The sequence below is a fragment of the Tauraco erythrolophus genome, chromosome 4, assembly GCF_009769465.1.
Source record: "Tauraco erythrolophus isolate bTauEry1 chromosome 4, bTauEry1.pri, whole genome shotgun sequence".
Lineage (NCBI taxonomy): Eukaryota > Metazoa > Chordata > Aves > Musophagiformes > Musophagidae > Tauraco > Tauraco erythrolophus.
Window position 1 is genome coordinate 65,550,931 of NC_141468.1, and position 27,777 is coordinate 65,578,707.

A 27,777-nucleotide genomic window follows, 5' to 3' on the forward strand; every position below is an offset into this window, starting at 1 on the left:
AAAGAGAGTTTGCACATTCCTTGTAAATAAGTACAATCACTTCAAAGATATTTGGATCCTAGCTCTTAGCCAAACAACCCAAAGGCCCTGACATTTTGACTGGCTGCTCTTCAACACTGGTAATCCATGTGAACAGCTGACAAATTATGATACAGCACAAAAACTGACAAATGGTGGAATCTTTCTCGATTGACAATGTGGCCACATCCGCAGAGTATGCCTTTCAGTGCTGGAGCTCGCTCACTCCTTTGGTGAGGGATGAAGCGCTCCAAGGTTGCATCCAAATTGTGCACTTTATCTCATGTTCAGCTTGCTCAGGCGACAGGCGGTATTTTAGGTAACAACCTACTACTCCTTGCTCCTCGCATCTCCATGGGAAATTACTGGTAGTCATGACTTTCTTATTAAAGAAGGTATCAAACACATACAAATGTTCTAAAATAACACGCCGTTGGGCGAAAAACCCACAACCTGTGACACTATCTGAAGACACGCATGCAACTGGTGTCAAGCTGTGCCACTTAAAAGCACTTCTGTGGCACCCACCTAAGACAGCCCAGCAGTGTATATTTGTGAATTTCTCACAGGCAGGGAGGAAAACGCTTTTAAACATCACCTTCTTCCCCCCACTTCTCCCAGTGGGGGTCTCTGCTGCCTGGTTTCTACCTGGCAGATAGAGTGAGATCGCTTTTAAATAACAATTTCTTCCACTACTTGATTTCCACTCCCCGAAGCGCGGGGACATGTATCTGAGCGCTGGGGTGCCGGCACTGCAAAGTACCTGCAGCATGAAGCTGCTTATGCTGGAGCAGGTCATGACATCCTGGGCCACCCCAGGGGTCTGGTGGAAATTCAGCCCAGGGTCACTGTGTACCAGAGACTATGGTGGTGAAATGTGGGGAGTTTGAACGTTTCCGGAGCACCTGTCACAAGCAAAGCTGCTTGAGAAGACATAATCTTCAAAAGTGGAGGGCAACACCGCAAAGCTGGGAGAGCGTCGTAATTTGACAAACTACAAAGGGGTAGCTGGGCCCTCCTCCTCGGAAGAACAGTGGAAAGACTCACCTTTTGGCTGAAGGGGCATTCCTACTGCCGGCAAATTGTGAAGTGAAATTCAAGAAAACCTCTCGAGACTACTCCCTGCACCTCTCTCCTTACACTGAAACAACATCAGAGCCATCTGCCCGTGGTGCTTAAACGCTTGTGTTTTTCACATCACAGAGGCAGGAGTTTTGGACCCCCTGATTCCTATACTTACATACCTTCGGAAATTAGCATAAACATCTCAGCTGGCTACCAATGTGATTAAGATGTGCCTCCACTTGGCAATTTTTCCTTTGAAACAAAGCAAAGGCTTTCATTTGTTAAGTGAAAACTCCCCGGTGGAAACCCCTCTCTCTTTCTCTCCCATTTCTGACCCCATATTGGGCACTTTAATCTGATTTTGGTTTGAGGTTTTAGAAGCTGAAGGCTGCTTCTGAAGATCACTGAGGGAAAAGAACTCACTGGGAGGAACACCACACTTTGAACTGAACGTCCCTGGCACAATGCATATTGGAAAAAGCACCAAGAGCGTTTCCCAATCAATGTAACCGTATTTTTCACATCTGGTTAGAAGAAATGGAAACCTGTGGTAAACAATGCTGTTTTGCACAAGTCCAATTACCCTAAATGATAAACTGCCTAATTATTTTGTCTCTAGAGTCTTTCCCAAGTTTTTTATCCTTTTCTTTGTAGTCACTGTCTGCAGAACAAGAGCGTTTGACTGTTAGTAATTAGCGAGAGAGAAAGATGCAGGACACTTAGTAAATTCACTTCCCTTTAAATCCATCTTACAGTTATTTTTCCCCATCATGGAAAAAAAAAAAAGGTAATAATTTATTTAAAAGCTGCTCTGCTGGAAGAAATTTTTTCTCCATGACTACTCTATGATATTAAACCAGTCAGCTTTTGTTTTTTACATTCTCAGAATGCCAAAAGATTAAAGGCACAGCAAGGTTAGATTAACACCTTGAAATTATCTGTAAGGTTCTTTACTTATCAGGCTATTAAATCTTCATTCCTGACTGCACAAAATCTTCTTCATACTGTACCCTGAGCGCATATGAATTTGATGCATCTTGAAAACAAATTCCAAAAAGCAAGAGCTCTTGAAAGTGTTTTGTTCCAGCTCACAATACAATGGCTGTCTGACATCTTGTTACTTCCTTGTTCCTTCATTTAGATCAACAGCAGCAGCAAAGGGCTATGCATAACTGCCCAATGTTCAGAACTTTTCCACTTCTCAATTTTCTCCTTTAAATTTCGAGTGTAACTAGGAATATTGAGAAAAATATTAAAGTTTATTCAAAATTTATATTGCACCAGAAGGTCAAAATCATTTTAGTGCATTCCTTATTTTGATCTGAAGGTGCGTTAAGAATTAAAAAAAATCAAAGTAAAAATCACTATTTATTTTTTTATCCCACTTATTAACAGAAACTTTTCTGAAATTCAATTTTTGTTTAAGATGCATGTAAAATAAAAACGTTTTACATATAAAATGATATTAATATTTTGTTGAATTCTGAAAGCACAGATTTCATACAGGTGAAAAGCATTGAGTTAACGGTACTAAAGAATAAATTCTTCAGCTTGCACAATGTGCCCTAATGCGCTATGCCTCAGTGGCAGCCAGGAAGGATAATTCCTAGGTCTGAGAAAGTAACTGAGTTTTCAGGTTCATTACATCTGAGACTTGACTAAGGAAACCACAGGATTTGGTACCAGTTATTACCTGAGTCTTCATTCAAGCACCTATTCATCCACTCAGTGTTGGCCAGAGACCAACAGCTCAGTCCATACAAGCTGTCGGTGTTTCTAGCATATAAAAGCCCTCAGTCTCCCCTGATCGAGGCCCCAAATGTCTGTCTCAGCAGCTGCTACAGAGGTGAAATTCCACTTCTGACCAGCCCACTTCTGTAGAAAACATTTTAGGGCACTGACTAAAACATTCAAAAAGTGACCAGTTACAGTGAGATACAAGTTTTTTTGTTGCTTTAAAGGATTTGATTTTGAAAAAGACCCACAACGTGTCTTTTGAAAACAAGGCATCAAATTAGTTGGTAATAGTCGTGAAAAAGTGGCATCATCCAGTTCTCTGAGAAAGTAAAATCTATTAACTGTTGTGACATGGAAGAGTCCTTAAATAGCATGAATTTCCTATTTTTCTTCGTGTTTTCCTGACTACTCCCTCTGCACCAGTCTTGCTATCTGGTTAAGTAAGAAAATGTTCACTCATATCACTGGAAGACCACTACATTTCTAGAGCAAGGGCACACCCAGAAATATCATTTTTTCTTTCTTTCCGTATTAAAAGGGAAGTATAAAATGAAGCAGCACAAACAATACAAAAGCCATCTCACGCTGATTAAAAGTAACACAGAAACACATTGTTAGAAATGGAAATTATTTAAATACGTAAGTGCTGCTGGGGTGGCAGAGAAGGTAAAAAAAAAAGGGGGGGGAGGAGGTCACAAGAAGTTCATTCTACCAAGAACTGCTTTACATAATCATGAAATGCAAACTAGTTTCCATTCCTTCTGGCACAGGCTCATTCAGCCTTCACTTTGAATGCTTATTGACAAATAAATGGACTGGTTACTTCCTATTAATGCTACCTAATTTATGTACATACCTGGAGGAAAAATTCCATTTTGACCTCACATTCATACAAGCTACGATCATTTTTAAGCTATGACTATGTTGAATACAAGTTTAATTTCATCTTGTTTGCTGCTGGGGATTTGCTGTTTCTTAATAAATTAGGCATGTGTTCTCCCCAACTCTGCTTTTGCACCTTATGCATATAAAACGTGCAATTCAGGATTTTGTGCTAACTTTCAGATGAAAGACCTTCTTTTCTTCAGCCATGATTCATTCTTTCCCTCCTCCTCTCTCTCATACGGAGACATGTGCGCACACACACGACTTGTTAGTCCTTTTTGGTTTATGAGCTGTTCCCCAACACCTCTCCTCTCCTTTCCTCTGCCCGTGGAAAGTCCTTACCAAGAAAGTGATACCTGTTTTCACAAATCTCAAGAGCCACTATTGTCCTGACCTGGGAAAGTGCTATTAAGGCAAGATTTTACCTGAGTCTTGAAGGCATCTCAGAAGTAGACAGTTCAGTGAAGGCCCCCACAGCAGACGAGGATGCTGACCAACACCTTCATCCCCTGAAGAATCTGCCTGTCAGTCTGGGGATGTGAAAGGATCTCATTCCAAATGGGTGCTAACTAACATGGAGCTCGAAAATGATTCTTTGTTTAGTTTGGTGTTTAATATTCCCCAGGAGACAAATTCCTGCCTGATGAACATGATTGGTTGCTAACGCTGAGACACAGTGTGGGGTGCTGACACAGATGTCCAAGTCCACCCTCTCTCATTTGTAAGTTCCCTCAGGGCCAGATAGTTTGGTTTCTCTGATTTCTTGCATCTGAGGTTGTCCCTATGACTGGCTGTCCTCTTTTTCATTGCTAGGTATTTACAATTCAGCAGCACATACCTTATGGAATACCTTTTGATGCCTAACTCCCATGAAAAAAAAGTGGGTTGAGAGTAGCCCTGAAGAGAAGGATTTGGGGATATTTATAGATGAGAAGCTCAACATGAGCCGGCAGTGTGCTCATGAGGCCCAGAAGGCCAACCACATCCTGGGATGTATCAAGAGAAGCGTGGTCAGCAGGTCAAGAGAGGTGATTCTCCCCCTTTACTCTACTCTTGTGAGACCCCACCTTGAATACTGTGTCCAGTTCTGGTGTCCCCACCATAAGAGAGACAAAGATCTGTTGGAGCGTGTTCAGAGGAGGGCCACTAAGATGATCCAGGGGCTGGAGCACCTCTGCCACAAGGACAGGTTGCGGGAGGTGGGATTGTTCAAGCCTTGAAAAGAGAAGACTTCGGGGGGACCTAATAGCTGCCTTCCAATACCTGAAGGGAACCTACAGGAAGGCTGGGGAGGGACTTTTGACAAGAGTGTCCACTGATAGGACAAGGGGAAACGGGTTTAAGTTGAAGGAGAATAGATTTAGATTAGATCTTAGGAAGAAATTCTTCAGTACGAGGGTGGTAAGACTTTGGAATAAATTGCCCAGAGAAGTTGTGGATGCCCCCTCCCTGGAGGTGTTCAAGGCCAGGTTGGACGGAGCCTTGAGTAGCCTAATCTAGTTGAGAGGCGTCCCTGCCCATGACAGGGAGGTTGGATTAGATGATCTCTGAGGTCCCTTCCAGCCTATGCCATTCTATGATTCTATGAATATATAAATATCAGTATAATACCCTTCTGGGCTTAACTCCTACTCCGTACACAAAAAACTCCTGAGTGCTATACAGACTGCCATCAACAGATCAGGCACTTACACCCGTGAAGGGCATCCTCATTCCTGAGAGGCCACGCCATGTGCACCTCTCTTCTTGCCGTACGTAACTCCTCTGGCAAGGCTGGTGAGAGCATGTCCCTCCCAAAGTCATGGACAGGGGTGGTGCTATTTACTGTGGTTTGAGCTGATCTCCATATTCACTTCTTCAAGGCTCAACCACCCAGTGCAAAACTTGATCTACTGATACTACCTGGACCTATGTTCTACCCTGCAAATAATGTTACATACCTGTAGTTAAAAAGTTAACACAGATACTGGTAGTTAGCATTGATTAAACATCAACGTTAGTATGAATTTGGTTTTCTCTGTCCCTGGGGGAAGCATGATAATTGCCATACAATGTCCAGAGTGGTGCACAGGAGCAGTTGGGATATGAATCCTGAAGAAAACTGTAACCAGTTTCTTATTCAGCAGTGATATCTTTCCTTAGAGTAAAAGTAAATATACTCTTTCCTCCATAAAAGGCTCAGACGGAGGGTAGATGGGAAGGAACAGAAAGACAGGGAAGATGCATCCTTCCCTTTGCTTCTTTAAACAAAACTGTCTAATCACATTTAAAGTACTGTATTATTATGACCTTCAACATCAAATGTTCCATGTCACCAGAAAAAAAATTATTCTTTAACATGAACCCTGTAGCAGTGATAGTGGGTCAATTATTATAAGGATGGCAAAATATCAGGAAAATTCAGGGGTGAAAATGAGTATCTGTCTAGAATACATTACCTGAGACTCGGGTTTGCTCAAGAATAGCAATAAAGCAGAGTCACTGAGCAACATGTGACATTGCAAGCAAAAGATAAATTAGTCTTCATGGGCAAGAGACTGATAAAATTGAACTGAACAAATGGAAAAAAAAAGTCTTTTTTTTGATGTGGGTGGTTTTTTTTTTTTTTTTACTTTGGTGAAGTGGGGTAAATGAACCCTGCAATGTCAACAACAACAACAAAAAGGGCACATTCATCATCTCAACAACACCTTATTCCAGGCCACATAGAATCACCAGTTCTCAGCTGTCAAAAGGATTTCCCAAGAAAGAAATAAGTATTTTTCACATCCAGGTTGTCCTTTTGATAGGGTTCTTGGAAATGTCCACGAAAGGGGACAGTATCCCTTCCTTGAAAAATATCACTGGGGTTTAAAACACTGACTTTGTTGCTACAAGCTAACAGTAGACTTTTCAAAAAAGCAAAGGCAAAACATTGCTAGAAGACACCCTGGACTTACCAGCTGATCAACTCAACTTTTTCCGTATTATAAATAACCTGATTCTCCAGGAAGTGCTTATAGTTTTAAGAGGTACCTTGGAGAGTAGAGATCTGTATATACAATGTGAGAACTACAAATACAAGGTAAGCAAAAAGAATTGCCTTCACATGGCTCCTGGCTGGTCAGGCTCTTCCTGCTTGCCTGTACTTCTGCTGAAGGACAACTGTGGCTGCCTACAAGCCACAGCTTCTCTAAAGCGGCAGCAAGCAATGGGGATCTTCCAGCAAGGCTTCCAGGACAATTTCTCTGGCTGGCACTGTCAGGATGCCTGGGACAGAAAGCAACCTGTACAAAGAGATACATGCTAAGGCTTGCACAGGGAGCAATTGAGCCCAAACTTTCCCCTCTAGGTGCTTCCCCTCAGCTTTTGAGTTCAGGAACAGGCTTCTGGTGACGTGGGCAAAGACGAGGAGGGCTTGGGCTCAAAAGCTTGCTCAGGCTACCTCTCCTTACACAGTAGAGACACAAGTCGGTAAAGAGACCAAAGCCTCAAGTCTCAGAGATCTTTAGGTCATTGAAAGTTAGAAAGAGTTAGGAACCAAAACGACCTCTGCCCAAGAAATGCAACTTTGGATCTCTCAAGTCTAAAGCCTGCATTCAAATCAGTAGATTCCAGATATTAAGAGAAGGGGGGAAATGCAGGGAAGGGCTTATTGTCTTCTCTTAACTTAGTAGTCTTCAGCCTGTATGTACAGAAGCACTATGAGACCAAGATAATGAACTGATTTCAGACACTGAGCAATTGTACGAAGAACTGCGGAAACAGAACCTAACAGCATTCAGCCTCTATGCGTTTAAAAGCATCTTTTTATTTGTTAACAACAAAACTGATTGCTGACAGCTGACACTCGTGAATAATGTGAGGCTCTACAACATCTTCTTAAACAAATAAAGAAATCAAAGAGGGTCATTTACTTCAACAGAATAAACAGCAACACCATACAATATCGCTTGTGCTTACTGGTTTTGTATGTTTTGTGCGTGTATGTGTATGCATGCGTAACAGCAACTCTCTTCTGTGGACTTTTTTCTGCAAACTATTTACAATTCAGTCTCCCTTGATAAATGCAAGCCTCCACCGTCAGCAATATTTGCTTAGTGAAGCTTAGTCTCTGTAGTTGCAAGCTTCTGAGAGCAGAGAGCCTTGAGATACTGCATGAAAGGCACCAAACTCATGCAAATTGCTGTGGTAATTCCCTGACAGTGCCATCTCTCTGACTTTCACCTCTCACTTTCACTAATGCTCAGAGAAAGCAGTCTGTGCTGCCAAGGAGATTCTCTGTATAAACAGCTTAAAAATCTAAAGTACTCAACCAGGCAGAGCAACACCATAAAAACGGTCCTACCTGTCACTGCTCTCTGGGAATTTTATGGGAAGTGAAAATTTTGAAATAGCAAAACCTCTTTACAATAAGACATTTCCATTAGACTGCCAAGATATTAGTGAAGGAGTTCTTCAATGTGAAGAACAGAATCATAAGCCAGTGTAAAACAGTACGACTCCACCCAAGTCAATGATGATGTGCCATGTTACTCCAGATGAGCAACTGCCACACTCAGTATGTTTGATAAATTACAGCACTAAAGTCATAAATCATAAAGGAGAAGCTTATGTGTCAGTCCAGTTCAACATGGCCCATTCACAACTGACCACACGCAGCAGTTACAATGGGATTAAACTGTACCTTGTCATAAATGAAACTGGTTTGCAATGACTTTGGCATCAGCAGCAAGGAGGAGCGAGCTGCCACTCTGTCCTTCCCCAGATCTCTCCCGGCTAGCAGAGCCACTGCAGCCTCGTCTATCAGTGCAGCAACACCTGTCTTGGGTTCTGTAACTAGCACTGGACCTTTAATGCAACTTTTTATCGTGGTGCTTTAAGGAATGAGAGGTTTATGTAGATACGAGCTAAAAACCAAAACTCGTAAGTACCAAATCTTCCCATTTGTTAATGCAAGACACGGTTGTCTATTACTATGAATGTGCAGTAAATTATTCCTGAAGCTGAGATTAGAATTCAGGGTGCTCCTTGCTCCAGATTTCTCTACGTTCGGCACCTACAAGAATGCATTTCTTTATTGCACAGAAGCAGAGCAGTTCATCCTTATTCCTCTTTCGCCCTCCTTAGCTGCCCCAAAGCATACTCGCTTTCCCTCCCACCAGCAAATGACCCCATTTCAGTGATTTAACCTGTTAACTTTGCAACAGATCAGGAGCACTTACCGCATTTCACCCAAGGGCAACAAATAACTTCTTATGAGAAATTGACTTGATCACCTATGTTGTTGCAATCTATTTTGTGTCACTATTCTTCCTGTCTAAAATTGTGCAGTCCAGTAAAAGAAAAAAAAATTATAATTGTGAATGACTCAGGCTTGGGAGGAGGAAGAAGGGAGAGAAGGAGAGAGAGAGACATCTAAATGCTAAAACGGGAAGAGGGGTAAGAAAGAGACACCTCATATTAAGGGAATCCCCAGCATGGAAGAATCAGCAACATTTCAAGCACTGAGCAGCTCAGAAGCAAGTGTCCATCTGCTCAGAGCGAATGCATGCTGCAGGCTTGCTAAGCTTTTGCTAAGCACGCACACACACAAAAATAAAGAAAAAGCAGTTTGTTTTTACAATAAAATAATCAGTCACAAGTGCAAAAACTGTTCATAAAGCACATGCCTTCTGAAGGGCTCTTGTAACAACTCTGCACGGGGATCATTTTTGACTGAAATGGAGAGGGTGAAGATCACGGCTGTGTTCCTTCTCACCTGCTTAATGTGGATAAAAAAAATCTCTTTCACAACTGTAGAGCCTCTAACAGTTTAGGGATGGTTAGACACAAACCCTATAAAAATAATCTGGTCTTGAAATAGTAACGTTTGTTGTTTTTTTTCCGCCTATCCTCTTCTACAGGTATATACCAGGCTGCCTTCTTAACTGATGCATATCGTCATACCTGTACTAATACCAAACATGCTGCACCAGTTTATAACCTTCTGAAGATCTGACCCCTCTCTGCTGTCCTGGAAACAGATCTGTGGTCTCCACAGAAAGTAATATTCTTTTATCCACAAACAGACGTAGGCGTCCTGCCCCCACTAGCCCATATTTAACTCTCATTTTGTTTATTTTGTCTTCATGGTATGAAAGCAAGCTGAACACCCGGCAACAAGCTTGCAGCAAATAGGTGCATCTTATTTTCAGTGGATGTCCCTTCACAGGGCACATACTACACCCCCTCAGGGATTCATGAAAAGGGCCAAGTCAGAGTATCTACAATTTTAATTTCAGTCTGTCTGTCAGAGGAATTATGCTCACACTTGTCTTTCCCAGTGCCATTGGAGCAGACGCGTGGATTCACAGATAGAATGGGAAGATGCAGTGTGTGGTGACAGTACCCACCACTCAGTACCCTATCTCTTCGCTTCTCCAGAGACGATGAAAAGCTGTGCGCTCCCTTTCCCTACACTCCAAGGATCCAGACAGAAGTGAGGAGGGCAATAACCTGTGTGTCCTGCTGTCTACAATAACCAAGGACAGAGGTTTCTCTTGCTTGCCAGACTCTGAAATGGGCCAGGTGCCTCTTCTCACTTTCAGGGAAAGAGACATCACCCAGCCTCCACACTGAGTCATCAGCTGAGAAAAGACCTAAAAAGCCCTTCAGCGAACAGATGAGGAAGGTCCTGGAGGTAAAAAAATAAAAAAAAAGGTAATAATGTGTGACCCACTCTACATCATTTTCTGAAGACACTTGCCTGGAAGTGCCATGGAGAGCAACACAGAGGTCTCCCAAGAAAGCTCTGACACAAACTGGCTGGACGTAACACAGCAGTACAACACGGTCAGTCGGACCTGTCAGTCCTCTGAACTCCTGACTCCCAGCACAATGCTGGGGCTAGACCACTTCTAGCACCTAACCTCATATTTCTGCACCACTCCACAGCAGCTTGCACCAAGCTAGCACAGGGACCTCTGACACAGCATTGCCTTGGCTTTCTCCTTCCCTTTCATGCTGTCCCCTTCTGCTAAGGTAACCACTGTGCAAGCAAGACAGATGAATACCAGAGCAAACTCAGAAGTATCCTCAAGTACAACACCCAGAGCCACCAAAACACGGCTGTACACCCAGATGGACGGACCTTGCTCTCCTTACCAGCTATCACAAGGTCACCGTGCTTTCAGATTTTGACTGGTGTGCCAGAAAAACTGGAACTGGCCCGTCATTTATAGCACGTTTTCTCAGATGGTTCTCACGTCTTTATAAACTTTAGTAAATGAGTGTATAAACTAGATGTAGCTACATATAAATCACTCTGTCCACCACTAAAGTACAGCCATCTCTGGGATGATACACAGCAGCTGCTCTAAAATCAGACCGCAGCTCTACACCACAGATTAGGGCAATAAAATATGCTGCATGAGGCAACTGAAACGGTTGGAGGAAGGAAGGGGGCACGTGGTGGAGAGCATTTTGTAGTTATAACTACCTGAGTATAAATTTGGCTGAAGAGAGTACTGTGTTTAACACTTGCATATCTGCAAATCAAAGCAGTCTTCCACCACCTGTCAAAAGAACCTGACTGTACGATTCTCCATGTTTTGGCCTTCTAAAGCCCTTTCTGAAAATTGCAAAGCACCTTCATAAAAGCAGAGGTGATGTGCTGAGCACAAGCAATAACTTAATCAAATTTCTTAGCAACTGACTTGATAACCGTGAGCCTGTAGCTGCTATGCCCCCTCCCTTCCTCTCCCTTGCATGACAACTGAACGTAGCATCTATATATTCCCAGTTTTAAAATAGCTTCTGCTCCTGTAACTTGCAAACCGCTCGCATAGATCTTATTTTCTAGGCTAAAAGTAGTTAATTACAGTCACTAAGAGGACTGAACTGCTGCATCCTTTTCCTTATTCTGGTATGGGCACCTTGAGCAGTGCATTGCTCCCCCTCAAATCATGAACTGTTTATAATAAAAAATCTTTTGAAGGATGGGGCTGCACAGATTAGATCTATTAATTTCCTGGTATCAAAACCAGCAGATGAATAGTTATCCTCTCCATCTTCTCCTTGGTCATACAGCCATATATATGCATCATCTAAAGCTAAACCTGAAAACTAGTGAAGAATGGGGAAGTGATTTGAAAGGTTCCTCCAATCAACATATGATGTGGGTCAGCATGGTTTGAGATGAGGCCAGTAGTTTGGGTTGAGGCACCACACAGACTGTGTACAGTGCTGACCTGCAAAAATCATTCGTTTAATTTGAGTGCCATCTCTCTACACCAAGCTTTAACTTCTCTGCCATGAGTGTCCCTAGCTCCACAACCTCTCCTAGATACCGCAAGTTATTAGCAAAATATTCCTGTTAGAGAATCAAGATAGTCATGCCTTATGCCTCTGAATTGGATTATTATTGAAATACTGCTAATAGTGAGTGACAGCTCAGACAGACCATATACAACATAGGGTCTGTTTAGATCTCTAGCTCGGATAAGGAGCACACTCACATGCGAGTCTCACGCTGGTTCACACTGCAGTCTCCAAGTGCACAGCAAGGGCACCTTTAACTGGAGCTAAACCAGAAGATTGATCCAACCGCTAAGGGGAATTTGGTACACAGGGCCAGACTTGAACTAACCCAAAATAAACTCCTGAGGTGTGTACAGCGTGCACCTGACAGTCCTCACTATCAATCGTGCTAGATGACAAATCAGTGTCTATGGGAGCACGCTGCTTCTTAATGTAGACCTAGCCATATATACAGTCTCTCGGTGTGAAAGGCCTGTAAGCAATTGGCCAGTTAATCATAGAATAGTTTGGGTTGGAAGGGACTTTTAAAGGCCATCTAGTCCAACCCCCCAGATGACTGCTTGCAGTCAGCGTTCTGTGCACTTACATGGAAAAGTTTACTAATTCATATACCCATCTACAGACAGATATGAACGGCATCGTGTACCTATTATATTGGAGACCTCTCCCAGCAATTTCAGTTTGGTTTCTTAGGCTGTCAGTTTCCAGGAACCAGCAAGGAGATGAACCATGTTTTTCTTGGGGCTGCATAACAGGGGTTTCTCTGTGCAGCTCTGCCACCAGTATTAACCAGTAATCTGCATGTACTCCAGGTCAAGTTGCACTTTCACATCTTTGCAGATCTTAAGGAAGTCAGATGAACTAAGTGGACACGAGGGCATAATTAGGTCTGTCGCATTTAAATGAAACAAATAAACACACTCCAACTGGAGCATTGTAGAGCTAAAAACCTAAGAGTATAACCCAAGCCCTATAAGTTAGAACATAACACACCAAGAGTTTCATTGTATTGAGTTAACTCACACCAGAGGTATGAAGCATGAACCGAGAAAAATCTCTGTGGATCACTGTGCAGTCCTAACCTCCACTGCTGCAATCCTTCTGCACCTTGAGAGCAAAAGCAATCTTAGACAGAGAACCACGACGCTCAGAACCTGATCGTGCAAGACAAAAGAAAACACTTTCTGTGTACACAAATCCTGGCTTTTATGTTTGCACAACCAGAAGATGGGAAATGGTAGCTTTTGAATGGGCACACTTCTGCATAGTAAAGAATTTTCTATTACCAGCAAAGCAGAAAATTATACAACTCTTTTCTTGTTCTGTAAGTGCAACACAGAGCATGGAATGCATAAAAAGTAGGAAACTCCCAAAATCGTATTGTTAAGGATTTCAGCATGCAAATCCAGCAGCTAAAATCCTGCAAGACAACCATGGCTGGTGTCATTTTATTCCTGTCAGCCTCATGGTCCATTATAAAAGCGTTCATGAGAAGAAAAGACCCTCAATCTAAATTCTTGTAACTAACACCTTGTGCAGAGAGTGCAAGGCGGAAGAATGGCTGCTGCATGGTCTGCTAGATACACAAAACATTGTCAACAGTTATCCAGGAAACATAAATGCCCTTGGTAAACACAGATAGCGAAGGAGAAGTAATTTGAACACAGAATCAGATATTGTGATTTTTTTTGAAGCATACACATATATTCTGCTGCTGATGAAAAAAATGAAGTATGAACATTTAAAGCAAAACTTTGCAGTGTATGGTTTGTAAGAACGCTGTTTATGTCCTTATAAAGATCAGTAAATAAAATTGACAACAAGACCAATAAAAGTATCTGGACAAGAGGAAAAATAGAAATGTGTAGTTTTAGAGTCTGGTGACAGCCAGTTTGTTTCCATATTCAAATTTGTAAAGGTTAAGCTCTCATTACGGAACAGAGTTTCTGGGACATCTCTTCAGTTGCTGTAAAGTGACATTATATAATAGTTTCCAGAAAAACCCTAAACAATATAGATTAATTTTGAATTTTTGGCCAAAAATCTTAATAAAATGTTAGTATACGTGCACATAACCGAGGCAAATAGGGGTCATGCAGGTGCCACAGTGGCATCACGACATTCATGTTGACTCGCTCCCTGCATGAAGCTCCACACCAGCACATCATACTCACGTGTTTTGCTGAGAACTCATCAATCTCCTGAAGCACTTTCTCCTGGCACTCTGGGTTGGTGGCTAGCAAGTACGTGGCAAAGGACAGTGTGCTAGTGGTGGTCTCATACCCAGCGATCAGGAACAGGAAAGCTTGACCTGCTATCTCATCCTCCGTTAATGTCTTCTGAATCTTTTCAGATGGGGTCCTGCCAGCAAGAGGTGCCTTGTTCTGTCTGGAAGCAGCAGATGGACTGATCACATCAAAACACCCATCTGCCAGGGAGTCAGTTGAGTCACGGGAGTCGAGCATCCACTGGAGAAAATCTCTGCGCCTCTGTAGAACACAGGATGAGAAGAAGCATGAAGAATGGGTCACAGAGCAGTGCCTTTACCCATGAGGGAAGGAAGGAGAGTACTGTTTCCTATTTATGCTTCCCATTTGGCTTCCACAGAATGGCCACCAGCCTTTCACTGAAAGAGGAGACTTGTATAAACCAGCTGGAAATGCCATTAGTAAGAGCCTGTCACTGCTTTCTTCCCAGTGGAATGAGACTGACCTGCCTCCAATACATAACAGGTACATATTTTCACAGAGGATTGCTAATGATCAGCTCCACACAGAGCTTCTTCCATCCTCAGGGTGAGTTCACGGCAATTGCTGGAAATAAGGGGATTGACATAGTCAATGTATGGTCCCCTGTGCACCTGCCAAGTGGAACTGGCACAACTCATGATTGGAGGAGTTAGCCCATCTGCCCTCATTTGTTCAAGTGGTCCAAAGCACGAGTCACCATCTAAGTTTAGGGTTGCATCTACAATAACTTTTGTACCAGCTTAACAAGACAGGACTAGAAACTGATCTCAATAAACTGGTGTATCTTCTAATGAGAAAGTACAGTTATGAACACTTGGGCTAACACGGCATTTTATTTTTTTTAACATATTTGCAGAAACTCATTACAACAGTAAGGATTCTTCTACTATAAAACCTGTTTGCGTGGCTTGTCTTTGTGAAATGCCCAGTGAATGATTCTACTTTTATGAAAATCGCTTTATTTTGCACAAGTTTCTGACAGAAAAACTCTAATACACAGACCTATGGACAAGAGTGAGTTGACTCCAAACCAGTCTGGACAGCAAGCTCGATTAGGCTTTGAAATATAACCCAAAAGGTTTGAATTGACTTTTGGGAGTGGGCATAACAGAATTGTGCTGAACCTAAGCCATAAGGCTATGTGATTGATTTTCAATTCCTCAAATACCAACAGAATACATGAAAGCTCAAGGACTTAGAAGTGACTGCAGTGCCAGAACATGACAACTTGTGCACTGAGATGGACAAAAGAAGGGGCCAACTCTTTCTTCACAAGAAAAAAATGCTGTAAAGCTGCATTTATCTGTTAAAAAGAAATCATTTGAATGATTTCTTGGATCTGATGATGGAGAGATAAAGTAGAAAAAGGAAAAGCCAGGGAAAAGGATAGGCAAACGAGATAAGAGCAAGGAAGGACTAATTAATTATAAATGTCACAGGACTTAATCAGATGATTTTTTTTCACACGACATGGGAAGAAAGAGCAGTGAGACAACAAAGGCGGAGAAACACTCAGTGTCCTGTGCTTAGCTCTGCTGCCAACAAACTGTTCTAACTGATCTACAGGCAGAGAGGAACAGTTATTTTGAGGTTTGAGTAACACAAGGGATTAGCACACTGCCGCTTTAACAGCTCCTTCCTTACACACCACAGAACCTCTTCATTTTGCACGTGCACATTACGCACCTTGTACCCATGACCACAGTGCAATTCGCACCCTGGTGCAAGAATCAATGTTTCACACAGTAGAACGTAGTAGAACATGCAGCCACTGCACAGTGAAGGACCCTACAGATTGGCCAGTCAATTGGCTTTTCCCCCATGCGAAGGCATGCAAAGTATTATTATACACACTGCACTCAGTGAATGAGCTCCAGCTCTGAAAATACTTCCTTGCGCCTAGACTCAGGCATGATTTCCATATTCAAATTGGCCATGCTTCCTCGGTCTGTCGTTTCTAATATAGCAAGCCAACAGTTGCAACTGCCCTGCCACAGTCATCCTCCTCCGACGTGACAGGACACCTCTGCTCTTTTATCTTCCTCTAGACTTGAGGAAACAGGAGTTCATGTATACTTCGGCTGTCCATAGCTAAAGATCTCATTTAACTTTTCCAGGAAGGGCTTTATTCACATTCTGAGAGTCCATGTATTGCACAACTGAGAGTCCAACTCTTTGGCATAGACTATGCTTCGGGGACTTTCTTGGTACATGTAACTGGGTTAGGCCATTTTTTAAATAAAAATCCCCAAACGGTCCTGTTCCAGTGTGTTAATTAAGAGTGTGGATTAACTAGTCTAGTATAGTAATGAACTGCATCTGTAGCCATATTCCTTTTTATCCGTAAGACTAGTCATCATCACCTAAACTACCTTTATAACTTAAAAATGTATAATTACATTCATATCCAGTGGAGTTGTAACACCGTAACATACTATAGTTCAAATAGCACAACATTTGGTAGAGTTCTGCATTTATCCTTCTCCAGCTGTGAATTTCCTTGTAAACAAACCCATTGCTCTCAGAGGTTTTGCAGTTCCTAGTCATGAGCTCTTAGCTGAGTCTGGTCTTATATTTAGACAATACACTCTCTGGAGACCCTAGACGATGTTTCTTCAGCCTTAGACAAAATCAGGTTCTGGCCTTATACAAAGCATCTGGTTATTGCCATGGTAGTAAAGTAATAATCATAATGACTAGTGAATAAAATTTCATTCATGAGACTTTTTGCTGAAAGCAAACTTAATGAATGCTAGCACAAGTGAATATTCCCAAGAATGTGCTCTGAAATGCCTCTGTGGTCATTTTGAGGAGCTCTTTTTATTACTCACATAATGTATTTGGTTAGGAATTTAAAAGCTTGTCTTGTTATGGAATCTGTTTATAAGGTCATCCTATCGAGAAACAACTACCTACCTTATCTGTGCCACGTAATTTGTTCACAAGTGAGCAGAGGTTGCTAAGAGCAATGGTTTCATAAGCAATCCTTACAAAAACATTTGTTTGTAAAAACTACCTGAATAATAGCGAGGGGGGAAAAGCATAAAATTAGAAAGATGCAAGCTTTTTCAAGATAATTCTACACAGTGGAAGGAGCTATATTTTAGCAAAGCTTCTCTTCCTTATGTTTCATTCTATTCCACTTTAGGCATCAGTATAGAATGCAACATAAAAAATTGTCATCAACCCAAGTGAGAGAAAAGATTTCCAGGGTTATAACCAGTCATAATGAAACATATTTTTCTTCCGCACCATCGGGATGGAAAAATCGCTCTGACTCAAAAACCTAACAATGGCAATAGAGGCAAACACTAGCATAAAACCAAATATAATTGAATTGTTAAGTGCTGGAAATGAGGAAAAGGTATCTCATGAAAATTCACGGAGTTTTTCTTCATTTTGATTGACAGCAGAAAAATAAAAAAAAAGGCCATTTTTGCAGTTTGACAACAGACCAGGTACTGACAGTGTCACTGCACAAAAACATTCTCTGGTCATCACATACAGCTGCTGGCTTCCTTTTTCCATCAGGGACATTTGTTTGATTTTCCTCACAAAAAGCAGAAGCCCATAATAGCCTCTATCCTGTCCTCTGACACTTGCATAGCTATGTTACAATGGCCTCAGAAACAAGTTCCCGCTTCAAAAGAACGGCGTGCCAACGTGACGGACTCTTGTTTTGCTCCCCCCCACCCCCACCCCAACACAGAGCCTATCATTAAGCCAATGAAAATTGAATGGAAAGCTACTATTCGAAAAAATCTAATTTGAATGCAGTGTGGGACAGGGTGCATGTCTAACTTGGTGGTGACACAGACATCCCCTTTGAAATATATAATAAGACAAGCCTCGCTTTCAGCTTCCCCAAGATAGACACCTTGCAATATATTTCCTGACACCAGTGTTCTGGGCTGTATCATTTCTCTCATTAGTCTCCTTAAACATCACCTGGCCATGCAGAGAAATCATTCTGCACAGAACCGTAACGAGCTACTTGCTCCACACTGGAAGAATAGATGTGTGCTATACTGGGGAAGGCCAATCCGGCAGCATCTATCACCCCTCCTCAAATCACTGCTTTCAAGTTTTGCGACTGTCAGAAGAAGAGAGACATATCACTCACACGTGTGATGTGTCATGACTTTTCTCATAGGAGGTAAAGGTCCTGGGGGGCAGGGGATGTCTCCAGCTCTTTCCATCCTAAACAGGGAACTGCGTTTTCATATCTAAGATTGACATACCAGCCGACCTTTTGGCAAATTCACCGCTGCTCTGGGGATCCAGGGGACCCTTGGGTAATGCTTTTGGTAAAAAGATTGAGCCATGCAACTTGTCTGCAAGGTGAAGTCAAAAATTACTTAAGGAAAAGTACCAAATGTATAGCAGTTGGAATTTTTGTTACTAATTTTGTGATTTCAGCTGTATTTTCTGCCAACTATATTCAAATTTTGCACCACTCTGATAGTTCAGTTCCCCATTTTGAGTCCAAAAGAGCCCAGAACTACAAAAAGGAACTTAAAGATGAAGTAAGGAACCAAACTAGAAGACATAATTGGTTGGTATTCTGTAAAGCACTTGCTGTGGTGCAAACACCATACAAATTTGATGCTGTTAATATAATACCACACACAATAAACTGTGCAGACCCTCTTAGCCTTTCTCAAATGTTCTGATGGCAGCTGGAAAAAGCAGAGGCTAAGCTTCAGAATCCTTATCTAACAGGTATAAAGCTCACATCTCTCTGAAATATTCTTTCAGTTTCTTACAAACTTGTACAAACACTGCTGTATTAGTTTATATCCAGGTCACTTTCTGTAAGCTTGATTTAGCAATCATCTTTCTAGGTGAGACAAACCTGTGTCATCCTCAAGTTGTCACCAAAGCAGTACCTACCCAGGTTCTTTTGAAAAAGAAACGCAGAATGAAACTGAAACTATCATTTTGCCAAACTGCTTTGAAAAGATCAAATCCAACCTCTCCCTAAAAACCCTCTTTTGTTTGCGTTTGTTAACATCAGCTGGTGAAACCTCTGTAATGTTTTTATTGTAAACGGGCTGAATGTCTGAGGGCAGGCACGTCTTACGAAGCAACATAACTTGCATTAAAAACTTCAGTACATTTCAAGTCAAAAAAGAATATTCACTGAGTGTCCACTTGGAAAGCAGAGCAGCCTTTTTCCAGCCTGGCCTGATCTTAGCAATTGTAATGAGACCCCAGACTGAAAAGATTTTGTGTAACTTTGGACTTGTTCTCATACTTTCACATATTATTACCACTAAACTCCTATGTGAGTTTCTAGCAGCAGTTCACAGCAGTGAGGGGGCACTGTGAGTATTCCATAGTACCGCATTTGATGTCAAAAGCCACAGCCATACCCCTGCTTTCTACTTGAGAGAAAAAAAGAAGTATCCTTACAATAATGTTGCATAAATGCCACATGGAATTCTGAGCAGGCCCAGAAAGGGCAGGTACATCAGCAAATTGAAAAGCACTTAAGCATGGAAAGTATTAAACATGGTAACAAAACATATCTTCTATATGTGACCAATGTTCTTTTAAAAAATAATTTAAAAAAAAAAAGAAGAGTAAGCGTAAATTCAAGTAGGACATAGATTTCACTGGCTGTTTGCCAGTGGCCACTATGAATTACTGGTTAAAGCAATGACCTCCACAGAAGCTGGGATATTTAAAGCTGCACTCCCTTCTTTGCCTTTAAAATACAGTTACAGCTGGTGCAGCTTCTCCATCTGTAAAATCGGTACAACACGCATCAGATCTTATAAAACCCCATGAGGAAAAGCTAATGATGATCTCAGAAAACCCTTTAAGACCTAGGATGAAAACAGATTTACACAGATTCAAAGAGTTTAAGGCAAAAGCACCATCACATGGAGGAAAGAGGCCTGGAAGGAACTCAGCAAGTTATCTACTCCATCCCCTTGCCATGAGGCAGAATCAGCCAAACCACCCCTGACAGCTGTTTGTCTAACCTGTTCTTAAAAACCCAGCCAAACTCCAGCTTCCCACAGCCTCCTCGGGCAGTTCACCCGGCACTGAACCATTTTTGTTGCTGGAGAGGTTTCCCCTCCTCCAGTGAGTCACTGCAGATATCGCAGATCATTAGATTTCACCCTGCTACACCCATAGCGTCTCAGGCTCCACAACCTGTACTTGCATCTATGTCTCTCTCTGTATATATTACTTCAGTAGGTCTTTAACAAAGCACACTGATAGTAGAAAAATCATACTGCTGAAAAATATGAAGCTATTTTCATATGCTAGAGCCTCCATTCATGAGGTGAGGGAGAAGAGAGACCAGGTACTGCTGGTTTATTCCTCAAAAGTTTTACATTTTTCTGACCTGCAAAATGCAAAGTTAAAGTAAGAGCATTAGTAATTTACAGAGGCATGGGCAAGCCTAATTCAACCTGAAAATAAAGTTGGGAGGATTTCTTATAAACAAAATTTTATTAGGGACCCATCTCCCTTCATCTTAAGATGCTGCAAGTGACACTAGAGGGCTCGTATCTTGAAAGACAACAGCCTCCTTCTCGAGATGTTCCCGCACAGTCCAGGGACGAAAATAAATCGGAATTTCAGATCTAATTATTAGTGAATGGAGAGAAAGCAAAGAACTCTTTCTAGTTGAGACAGGCTTAACGTAGGTCTTTACTGTTCTTATAGAATGAGGCTATTTTTAAACTTAAATCTGTGGACCTATTGACTGTGAGCTGCAAAGATCCTAGCCAGAGGCCCATCTTGGCTCAAGTGATATGTAGGATGAAGAGACACCACAATTATGGGAGAAAGAAAATAAGGTACACACTTCTATTGTTTCATTAACTATGTGGGTCCACAGAAAACCTATGGCTTGCCTAGAGAGCTGAGAACCCTTGCACTAGTTCTTCAGTGTAAAACCAAGGGGTTGCCTGCAGCCTGGTCCATTTACACCCTTAATGAACTGACTGCTGTCTCTGACTCCAGTGAGTTTCCTTCCAATACCAGGCTGAGCAGAATGAGTTGGGTGTCTAAGAGAAGCACCAAGTTTCTCCATGAAACTCAGTGTAATGGCAAACAAGCATCACGTGCTTTATGGCAGCTGGTGGCATCTCTGCTGTACTGGGTTGGCAGCCTCAGCCCAGGGCACAGCACAACAGTATAACCAACACAGCTCTCTCCATCACATGCACACTTTGGGAAAGCTCAGAAGATGCACTGGTAGCGAATGGCAGTGGACTGGAACCTCTTTATCCTATATTAGCAACACATTCAAGATAACAACATCGCTCCGATAAGCACTCCTGGCATCACCACAGTACAAACAATAAATACTGGATTTGTGTGTGCAGTAGCTGAGCTTCTCCTGCCCCACACGTGTTTTGATGCTTGCAGGTGGAGGAGTGAGGTTATCAGAACACACAGTGAGCAAATACAGCAAGGGAAGAAATAACTGAGTGCTGGGGAAAACAGTTTGGTTCACTCCCCGCCACACATGCCAGCGTGTGGAACAGGCACCAGCTCCCAACCCCACAGCAAGCTGACCACCCTGCCGCACACTGCATGCACGCATCCTCTCCCAAAGCTTATCTAGCCTCCCAGTAAACCATCCAACACTCCTCCCCTCTGCTGTCTGCAGGAGGAAGGGAGGATGCAGGAAGGGAGTGTTTTAGGATAAGTGCCTGACACCCAGAAGCTTGACCCTTTGCTGACTCAAACTGCTGACTAAAGGCTGCTGCTGCAGGCAGCCCTCTATTCCTTTTCTATTTGCCACAGATTATAATTGTATTTGCTTACATTTAATTCCTGATTAATAATCAGTTCACTTTTTAGCAGTTGCCTGACTTTCAAGAAAACGCACAGGAATCTCATTACTGCTTCTTTATCCTTTGTTCTTCCTGCCCCATATGCTCTCTTCAGCATGCTCGCAAAGCCCCACCACTCACTTTGAAGAGCCATCAGGACGTTTTGGGGCCATCCTGGGAATTTACTGTTCACATCCTGTCCTCCCTCATCTCTCCTTATGGCTTGTTCAAGGTTCTCTCTTTCTGCATCACATTACATATAGATTGCATACGTTTTGAAGGAAGGAACACCTAATTATTTGGTTTTGTGGCGGCCTTAAGTAGTTCTAGGTAACTAAAAAAAATATTATTTTTTTAAACTAAACTAATTATGGTTGTGAATCACAGAATCACCAAATGATTTGGGTTAGAAGGCACATTAAAGACCATCCAGTTCCAACTCCACTGCCATGGGCAGGGACACTTTCCACTAGATCAGGTTACTCAAAGCATCATCCAACCTGGCCTTGAACACTTCCAGGGATGGGGCAAATCCCTGGAATGAAATTACAGACTGATATAAATGACATGCACTGTTACAAAAAGTACAGTTAATGTTATTTATGTTCTTTATAAATAGTAAGGAAAAAACACTTGTTTTTTCTACTACTTCTCTGAGCAACTGCTCTCCGCTGCTGGCAGGCAATCCTACTGCTGGCTTATCCATTCAAGATCACACCTGCACCCTACATTAGGATTTATCCTGGATCTTTGGCTGTATTAAACTGGCTTTTACCTATAGTACATAAATCGCCTCTACATCTGATTCTCCACTTGTGTGCATGCAGGGGTACAGGTTTCTAATGCAGTGGGTGAAAGCAGTGTTGGGAAGAAAAGGATTACACTCGGCTACTTGGTGACCAATAATGAATTGTGTTATCCTCCGCCGTTTCACGGATACTCAGTTCAGTTATGGGTTTTATCCAATAGATGGCTCCTCGGTAGCAGGAAGGATTCTCCCCCGGCTCTCCTTTCCTTCACAGAGTTTCAATACGACTTTCTAATATTTACACAGCTATTATCTTGCAAATATAGGCATTTTGCACACATTGATAAACACACAGAAGAAGCGCGCGCGTGTGTGTGTGAATTAAAGAACAAAAGAAAAATTAGATGGTATTTTATGCATTTCATGTCACTTTGTCCTCTGCCAGTACAGGGATGCATGAAAAACGACAATCAGACAGCCTGTGGTCTGGAATGCTTCCTAAAGTCAAACTAAAAAAAATACAACTTCAGAAACACATGAATATTAACAGCATGCCAGAATACCAGCTGTCTTTCTCCCCGAAAATATGAGGACATCTCCCACATCTCACATATCCCTGACTGAGCAATACTTAAGTAACTTACAGGCATCATTACTCCTCTGTCAATAAAAGATTTTTCACAAGGAAAAAAAAATAATTCTATGTGTAATTATTGATATAATGAACCAGGAGAGCTCTGTATAATTGGCAGGGTGCAAGTTAACATCATTATGAGTAATGCTGCCATTTCTGAGATGGGGAAAGTGAATACGCTTTTGTTGTTTTCCAGAAAAACATAATCAGAATAATATTAACAGAACCCGAGACATTAATTACATTCAGACAAATGATGTTTATCCCATATACGCGCTTGTGACTTCTCTGAATCAGAAGACCAGTTTCCAGTCATTTCTGTCCTCAAACCTACCTTGCATCTCACTCAGATCTTGTCAAACACCTGGCAGTAACCCCACTTCGGGGATTGTGACCCTCCAGTTAGACCACACAATCAAGTGAAAAGTGAAAACGGTGCACCCACAATAAATAATAAACCTCGTACAAGCCAGACCATGGCTATTTAAATCCAAATGGCTTAACACGTCAATGGGGTACAACTATAAGCCCACTATACCTGCTGTTATAAATAACATTATATAATAAATGTTATTTATATAATAAAATAATAACATTCCTAATAATAACCTTTATCCTTGAAATACTAAGCTGCTTTGAAAAGGAGGAGAAAGGTACCAGTTTACTATAAATATACATACAAATACATAGCATCTTAACATTAGCACAATTACAGCCACAATAACTGTCAAGAAAAAAATACATGCTTTGTCCCAACTCAAAGCTAAGCACAATCGCTGTTTACATTTCAGTGCTCCAAAAGGACTTGCCTAATTCCATACCTCAAATCAGCTTTTTGCTAAAAATTGGAAAATTCGAACCAACTTGCACTTTGCACACTCCAAAATATGCTCATCAATATGCTTGATTGTGGGCTGTTACGCTATCGCTTCCCTTTACTCCTGAGCAGACACCCCAAACAGTCCTCCAGCCTAATGGGTATTGTGCAGAGAAACAGCATGTGTACAGGTAGCCCTGTGCTCTGGTGACCCCTCAGTTGGCATAAGGGCCCTCTGCATGCCCAAAAAACTGCTGTGGCATTGCTCTTAAACTGTGCGAGGAGCAGATTTAACCCCTGGCCAGTCCCGATACTGGCGAAACACAAAAGCTCCATCTTTCCTCCTGTTTCTCTCTCAGGATGCTGCAGCCAGCAGAACTTAACCCAAACCCAAAGCCAAGCTTGCAGACTTTCACCCTCCTCCCCTTTAAGGGGTCAAGTTACAAACACGCTAAAAATCAGAATTCGCAGCTGAAATACTGACAACAATTTTCACAACGGAGCAATTTAAAACAGGCAGCAGTGATATTCATTAAGCTGTTAATAATGGATTGTGGCACCAAGCAATTTATCAAGTTTCCATTGTAATTAAAATCACTGAATATTTGGGCACTTGCAATGCACCTAGCTCTCCTTGCTTCTGAAGCTTTACATTTTAATGTGAATTATGGCTCCCTCTCCCAGAGACCTACTAAAAAGGCCATTTTAATTGGTATGTTTTTAATTGAGATTACATTATTAAAAAGTGTACATTTCTGTTGAAGAGAGAAAGGAGGTGCTCAGCTCCCCTCTTGTCTCCGTCTCTCTCAGATATAGCTTGCTTATCCCAGTGGGAGGGGAAAAGCAAGGGTAGTTGCTGCGAAGAAAGTGGAGAAAGCCCTGCATAGTCACAGGCTGGGAGGCCGAGGCAAGGCTGCCATTGACTGCCACGGATGCAGGATTTCCTAGGCGGATTTTTTGGGGGGGAGAGGCATCGCTGCCATCGTTCAGGCTGCTCTTTAGCGAAAGGCAGACGGAGGAACACCACGCAGGGATTCCTGCCTCGCAGCCAGCTGACATCGAGGGCATGTTTTAGAAAGCCTCTCCTCAAGGTTTCCAGTGACAGACAATCTGTCGTTTTCCATCATAAGTAACTCTAATGTTAAATTATCCTCAAAATCCAGATACGGTCCTGGGCGGATGGGGTCTAACAAAGGCCTCCGCCTCTGCTGGGTCGAGCAGGCTGGGAGGGGAGTGGCAGTCCCCGGGCCAGCCTGGGCACGGCGGCAAGAAGAGAACCGCCCCAGCAAACAAAGTTGGTCAGACTGAGCATTGACATGGTCAAAACGACTTGCCACCAGGTTCAAAAGAAAAGCAACTTCATGCACTTGGCATCCAAATGTTGGCCACATAAACGGTTCTCCTGTTGGCAAGACGGGCTGTCCTTGCCTCTTATAGGTAGGAGTATGGATCTGCTAAGGTAAGCAGACACAAGAGCAAAAGAAGAAATATCAAAGGAGTGCAAAGTAGATACCAACGGTCGAGACAGATCAAGGGAAAAACCTCCAGAGATCAAAACATGCCAACAGACGGGCAAGATAGTTGAACCAGAATGAAATATCATGGAACAGCTTTTTCATAACTGCTTCAGAAAAGGTCATGCTGTATTGCAAAAAGAAGGCAGCACGTGGGGCTGCGAGAGGTCACCATAGGCAAATAGAGACACAGAGAGACTAGCAGAGACTCGAAGATCACCCACTAATGTCAAAAGTGCTGCAACTCCCCTCCTATAGTTCTGGGAGTGAGTCAGTGAGGAAGGATGGTGAACCAATAACAGATAAAAGAAAAAAAAAGATGAAATATGAAAGACAAAAATCAAAATGGTAACAAAATTGAAAATGGTAACACTGACAGATAAAGGGAAAGCTCTGTTATTGCAATTAGGTCAGTAAATATGTGAGTTTTTTCTAAATTAAGAATTCAGACGCTATGCTCTAGTTACATATGTCAGAAGAAAGTCTGTTTGTAGAGGGAAAGTACCCGTATACGCTATTGCTCTGAATGGCAAGGTAAAACAAATACATAGGATTCCCAGTTAACAGATCCCTTGCAGATTTAAATTCTAAATCAAGAGAAAAAAAAAAAAGGCTATATAAATGAAGATTAAATCTTATATCCCACCTTGGCATTAAAGGCCACCACCCTGCTCTGCAAACAATTAATCTCCAGATGATTTCATTTTATGGCAAGATTCCCCTTGTTTGCTGTTAGAAAACCCCACACCCTGGATGAAGACCAGATCACAGATGAAGCAGGAAAAAGGAAGGGCTTTCAGTGACCTAAAGTAGGATCTTCTGAGAAACTTGGGAGGGACAGACCACATTGGTCACGTACAGAAGAGATGAGGAACTGTAAGAGAGAGACGTTACAAAAGAAAGGCGACATGCACAACTTCAGGGTGAGATTTTTTCTGTTCAGCCAAAGGGACGAGTACTGAGACCACAGCATGAAGGAAAGCAAATGACAGGAAGTGGGAAGAGACACATTGGAGAAGATCTACTTTATGCTGGAGGAATTGCAAAGGGAAACTGAGCTTCCAAGCCTATAGGAAAATGGCCCTCAAAGACAGATGTAACACTGCTTAGGCTGGATATTTTGCGCAGATGAGAACATGCAACAGAAAGGCCAGATTACTTACTGATTTGGCATGTATCAACAGATATATGACTACATCAGATTCTGCCCCGAGTGCTAGAAAAGAAAGGCAGCTGGAGGTGCTTTACTCCCTTCCCAGAAAACAGATACCTTTTTCTCAGCCGGGGACACAGCGAAGTCTCTTTGGGTCTGTATAACTTCTGCAAGTCAACACCCAGGAACATGTCCCCAAAGACACACAGTGACCCAACAGGTTGCAACATCGTTGATCCAATTTTTTTCTCTGATCGGACTGTCAGGAGAGATGCTAACTAACCAGGGGACAAACTTTATGTCTAAGGTCATGAAACAGCAGTACTGAGTACTAGGTATAAAAAGTATTAAAGCCTATGCTACATCCTCCTCAAACAGATGGCCTTTCAGAAAGATTTAATCAGACATCGAAATGCATGCTGCGAATACTCATTACTAGCATAGGATCAGGCTGGGACAAGTGGCCAGCACTGACGTTATTGCCTACAGGGAATTACCACAGGCATAAACAGAATTTTCAACGTTTGAACTTCTCTCTGGATAACAAGCACAGGGTCCTCTTGCCATCACAAGGGAGGGTAAAGCAAAAAACTCACGATGGGGCAGGCCAGGTCTAGGTTGCAGAGGAAAAGCAAGAGACCCAGGCCCTTATGAGGAACAACCACCTTTTTTTTTTTTTTTTTTTGTCTTCCTCATCCTTCATTTTTTGCCTGTGCTGGTCAAGCCACCACAAAGCTCAGTGATACAGACCAGTGTTGGCGGGATTTTACCTTCAAAGCATGAGCTCTTCCTCTTGTTTTTATGGACACATAGTATCATGGACTCATAGAATAGTTTGGGTTGGAAGGGACCTTTAAAGGTCACCTATTGCAACC

At 42.2% G+C, this 27,777-nt stretch overlaps 1 protein-coding gene across 2 annotated transcripts in view; it reads right to left on the bottom strand.

The window, feature by feature from the left end:
* Positions 1-27,777, bottom strand: part of TBXAS1 (thromboxane A synthase 1) — a 242,686-nt gene that overhangs the window by 54,688 nt on the left and 160,221 nt on the right. For both annotated transcript variants that reach the window (XM_086611173.1, XM_086611171.1), the window contains one exon: positions 14,160-14,474. In XM_086611173.1, the coding sequence (XP_086467299.1) occupies positions 14,160-14,474 (315 nt within the window). The remainder of the gene's footprint in view (positions 1-14,159; positions 14,475-27,777) is intronic.